The following is a 5,648-nucleotide window of genomic DNA, read 5'->3' on the forward strand; positions in this document are numbered from 1 at the left end:
ATTTATCAGAGTATAATACTACCCCCCAACTTTATGGATGATTTTATGGATTTAATTTTACGTATTATACTTGAATAAATACGGTAATAACTGTTTAATAGGCATCTCAGCAAAATCAGACAAAAAATACAAAAAAACATATAAAATCCATGGATTATCACCAATGTAACATAGCTCTAATCTAATCATGTTGTTACATTTCTGGGCTTTTTGTAATATGTTTGCATGGTTTGCAGTTGATATAATTCTGCCTGCAACAAATTTCCCTTAGGAGACAATAAAAATAACCTCATCTCATCTTATGTTGCACTATCAACATTTTATTCCCAGGTTTTAGGTCATTTTTTTTCTTTCTGCGGAGCTTATGACTTATAAGTATCACCAATTTTCTAAGCTTATTTTTACATCTACTGTATTTACAAAAAGCTTTTGGAAAAAAATTTCWGATTAGAATGGCTAAGGCTACAATCTCAATTCCAATGAAATTTGGACATTGTGTAAAACAAAAATAAAAATAGAATCCAGTGATTTGTACATCCTTTTCTACTTATTTTCCACTGAATACACTACAAAGACAAGATATGTGAGCAACAGGTTGTGGCTTTTTTTGCCAAAAACACATTAACATCACACCTGAGGACATTTCGACCTGCCACACCTTGCCTACTAAATCAGGAAATAACAAACCACCTATTATTATCAGATTAATTAGCAGGAAAACAAGGAATAATCTGATGGTGCAGGCAAGGAAACTGAAGGGAACAAATGWCTTTATAAATGAACATCTAACAAAAAAAATAGTAACATCTCACATGAGGCTAAATCACTGGGAAAAAATTACAGCAACTTGGACACGTAACAGAAACATCTGGATCAAAGTTAGGAAAGATTCACAGGCAACAATAATGAAGGAACTGAAGGATCTAGAAAGACTCAGATGATTTCACGAGAGTATAAATTAACAATGTTATGCTGTTGTTGTTTTTATCATTTTTATTTTATTCTTTCATTTTATGTTATTTAGTATTGTTTTGTAAATTATGTTTCATTTGAATATATTCTGGGTCAAAAAGGGGCAGACATAATAACATTTATTCTTCTTCTGCTACCTTTCATTTTATTTTATTTTTGATATTTTTTTGGTTTTTGTTTATTTTTATTGTATTTAGTATTTTTTTAATGAAATGAATAAATTTTTGAATTGAAAAATTGAACTGAATTGATGTTCAAACAGATAAACTGGCTTAAACGGACCTTTTCAATATAGAAGGTGTTGGAGCCAATGAAGGTGACTTCTTCATCCAGGTCATAGTTCTGGACTCCGTTCTGATAGTCTTGATAGGGCATCACGGTGAGAGCCAACGGGCCCACTGACTTCTTGCTCAGGTTGGTCAGTTTGACCTCCAGGGTCACAGCTTTGCCCACTTCACAATCAGCTATGACATCACAGTCACATGGTTTCTCGTTCACCAACAGATCTTGAAGGAGAAAAGATAAGATGGGGTTAGGACTCATGACAAAAAAATAAATAACTAGAAGCACTGGGAGAGTGCAAACCTCCACCAAGACCAGTTTCCTCCATCCTGTAAGAGTTAATGCACAGAAGCAGAGATGAAACACATTTACTGAATAAGTTCTGACGTAGTGAACATTTAAGCAGCAGTATGATGGGATTTCTTCTGGTGGAGTCCAATGTGGGAAAAAATAAAGTCAGACTGGTCACCTGACGTTATTCCTGGTCAAACTGGTGTGGGATTAAGCTCCTAAGTTTRCATCAGTCACATTTCACCATGTAAAATGTCTGTTTTATCTCCTTGTATGAGTTTGCAATGGTTTGACTCTCTTTATAAAGTGCTTCCTGGCTCCCCCCGTCTCCAAACTTTGAGGCCCGGCAGCTCTCTGTTTACAAGCCTAGTAGAGACAAACTGTTTTCATTGGTTGTTTCAGAAATGTGGTGTGTTTGAGGAAATGAGAAAAAAATAGGTTTCATGGTGCAGTCACGCACTTCCTGGTCACAAAACGTTCTGTAAATGTGCATATTATGGTAAAAATTATTCATCATTAAATGTGGTTTTAACATTACTTTTATAAAGTTTGAAGTCCGTGCTGTCCAATCCAGCTCACTGTTTTTTTACAGAAGCCCTGTGAAAGCATCACAGCTTTGCCGATCTCAGAGTGCTGAAAGAAATAAAAAATCCCTGTATCCGCATTGTGATCCAGAACATCACCAAAATTTAAAGGTGTGTTCTTTGGCCCAGTACACACAAGTGTTGTTAATGTCATGACAATCCATCCACACGTTTTTGAGTAATGTTGTCCACAGACAGAATGACTGACAGACAGACAGACATACGCAACCGAAAACATTACCTCGCCCTTGGTGGAGGTAAAAAAACTAGACAAGCAAAACAATCTTAAAAAACCAACACACACGTCCACAGGGACACCTGCAGGATTTTGTCAGAGGGTACGAACCCCGATGATCATCATGCGCGTGGCGCACAAAACCAGCCAAATGCACCTGACCCACCCCACAGAGACCACAATAAGATCCGAACCAACACAATGCCACAGGAGTGTGATGTGCACGGCACACAAAACCAGTGTATCTGTCCCACACAAGGCTCAATGCACACAACACAATGCACAATGTGAGACACACAATGTCACTTATTTGACCACGTCAAATTACAAAAAGTCCCCCAAAAAAGTAAAAGTTACACAAATGCTTTTTAGTGGCTGCAGTTTTTACCCACTAGATAATTTATTTCTGTGTGTCTGCTTTCTCTGCAGAGGGAGGAGGAGAGAAGAGACACATGCTTTCATGCCTTCATTACAGATGGGAAATGTGTGAATCATCTAGGACTCAGATATTTTAGGACCTTCTTCGATCTCACCAAGATGCTGTCTTTGTCTCCAAAATAGCCTTCAGCCAATTAGAAGTGTAAATTAAAGTCATGGCCTGAGACCAGTTCTGGAGGTTTCAACACCAGTTGACACTGAAATCCCTTTCATTGATTCACAAATATATTTTCTGAAAATATGCAGGAAGGTTTTATTTTGTAAATTGTTAAAAAAACAAATGTACAGCATAGTAAATTAAACCTTTCCCCCTCTTCCTCTATACTTCAAACTGTTGGATATTTTCACGTGTGTAATCGTACATGATAATCCCATATGCAGACACCAGTGAGAGACTTACCCCACTGCAGAGGAGCCAGTTGTAGATGCTCCAGGACCAGTTGGTTGAGCGCTCCCTCCACACTGGCCTCCCCACAGCGCTGCAGAGATGGGTGGCTCATGTTAAGGACAAGTGGAGATTAGAGCTGACGTTACATGTAAAACACATACAACACAGGGTTGAACTAATCTGAGTGGATTGAAGTAATATGGACGGCTCAGCTTTAAAATGTCACAAGGTGAGTCAAACATTTGTCATAGGTGACCTGAAGGAACCAAGTAAATAAAAAAACTCTTACTGAGCAAAACACTTTGCATTATATAAGATTAAACATTGGAGTAAAAAAAAGTTTATTAACCACCTGTAAAGTTGATCATTCATGACTTGATTGCTTATTTCAATGTATTTTCAGGTCCTGAAAGTCGCTGCGGGTATTGTGCAAATTATGATCGACTCCCGCAAATTTAGTTTTTATAACGATAGATGTCAAATGCACGGCCCGCCACTGTGTCTACGTATAACTCAACTGGAGTCCGCAGTATTTCTGATTGTTTATCATCTTGGTTAAGCAACTCAATCATCAACACAATCTGCAGCATTTCTGTGSGTTATTGAGTCCAAGACATTTCTGGGGAGTTCTGAACCCTGAGATGCTTCCTGAGTCCAAATAACTTCCAAGGAGATTTAACCCTTATCATGAGCAGCAATCTGTGAGCTAATAGGGACCCGACTCAACTTATTATGTGAGTTTACCTGTGTACCGAGCTGACGGTACACGGGTAATGGATGGCTATCAAAGCTATAACGCTATTGCTAGAAAGTGTTCAAAACTGGATGCTCGAATAGATACTTGGAGAATGAAGTCCAGTTCCCAGTAAAAACTGTTTATTCTCAGATCTAAAAATTCTATTTTACCAAGCACCTGCATGCGCTGCCCTGAGTTTAATCAGAACACAAAGTCTAATGGCTTCTAACTTCCATCTGGTTACGCTTAAGCCTACGTGTCCTTAGATATGTGGATGGCACTTGGGTCAAAATCCAGGAAAAAGAAGTGGAAGCTTTCAGTAGACACATCAACGCTGTGGACAACAACATCAAATTCACCAGAGAGAATACAAATAACAACAAGATGCCTTTTTTTGGACTGTCTGGTGAAGCCTCAACATTGAAGTTTACCAGAAACCTAGCCACACAGACCAGTACCTGCTGTTTGACTCTCATCATCCACTGAAACACAAACTTACATTACAACATCAGGCCGAAAAAATACCCACAAAGACGGAAGGGAAGGAAAAGGAGCATAAACACGTCAAAGAAACTCTCCAAACCTGTGGATATCCAAACTGGGTCTTTGTTAAATCACCGAAGACAAAAACAAACAAACAAACAAACAAAAAACATTCAGCAGGTAAAAACATGGAAAAGGGCAAAGACAAAACCGTCATTCACCATGTCGCTGGAGTGTCGGAAAAATTCAGAAGAATTTTTTTCCAAACACAACATATTAGTAAATTTCAACCCAACAGAACCCTTTGACAGAGACTGGTCCATCACGATTCACGGCCCTAGGGGTGGTTCCTCTAACGTCATCTCAGAAATATTGAAAATCTTAAACAAGTCTTTATTCTGTGGAAGGACACGCATATTAAATAGAGACTTGTTGATTCCATCACTGTTTACATAAGTTACTAAAATTGATCTCAAAGTGTAAGATAAAAAACTGCAAAAAAAATCAGTTTATCAGTCAAATAATTTCCTTAACTATCATGTATTATAGTTGTCTACGGATGCAGACCTTCCTAAAAATAACAATCAGCATTCCTCACCCCAAGTGGTACTGACTACTCTGGCTCATGGACTACCAAGTAAAATAGATTTCGAAATAAACAAACATACAAAACAGTCCATCTGCAGCACAAACTCCAACAGTACAGACAGTACTTTGATTGATTCCTGATCATCAGATCCCTCACTAATATTAACTGTATTGTTTTTTTCATCTAGCTGCAAAGCATATTGAGTTGAGATGCTTAAACAGACACCAAAAAATCTTCAATAAGACCTTTGCATTTTGAATTACAAACCATCATCCACCTGCTGAATTCTGCTTTCAAATAGATGTCAAAGCTACACAGATAGCATACAGGGCTGAAAGCATAAGAATGATGGAGGCAATGGTTATCAGACTCTGAATACCGCATCCAAACAATAACAGCTGTCAGAAAGCAATTACCCAGATAATATGTGGTGATAAGGAAACCGGTGACTACTTACACAGCTGGCATTTGGAACAATAGGTGAAGCAACTAGAGCTCCAAACCGGTGTCTATTAACCTTTCAGAGAGAGTTCAGAGGAGACGTCCACAAACAAAACAGACCCACCATGATGGAAAGCCCTTCTGCTGCTGACCTGCTACCAATATGAACAAATCAAGTCTCACAAGAAACATCTGCGTCCGAGCCCTGA

The 5,648-nt window shown here is 38.3% G+C and overlaps 1 protein-coding gene across 1 annotated transcript in view; it reads right to left on the reverse strand.

Annotated features, from left to right (window-relative positions):
* Positions 1–3,293, reverse strand: part of LOC106533550 (trafficking protein particle complex subunit 9) — a gene marked incomplete at its 5' end in the record, with an annotated part of 10,286 nt that extends 6,993 nt beyond the window's left edge. The window contains 2 exon segments of the mRNA XM_014029899.1: positions 1,255–1,478; positions 3,203–3,293. Of these exon segments, the coding sequence (XP_013885353.1) occupies positions 1,255–1,478; positions 3,203–3,293 (315 nt within the window).
* Positions 3,294–5,648: the final 2,355 nt, after the last annotated feature.

The sequence above is a fragment of the Austrofundulus limnaeus genome, unplaced genomic scaffold (genome assembly GCF_001266775.1).
Source record: "Austrofundulus limnaeus strain Quisiro unplaced genomic scaffold, Austrofundulus_limnaeus-1.0 Scaffold968, whole genome shotgun sequence".
Lineage (NCBI taxonomy): Eukaryota > Metazoa > Chordata > Actinopteri > Cyprinodontiformes > Rivulidae > Austrofundulus > Austrofundulus limnaeus.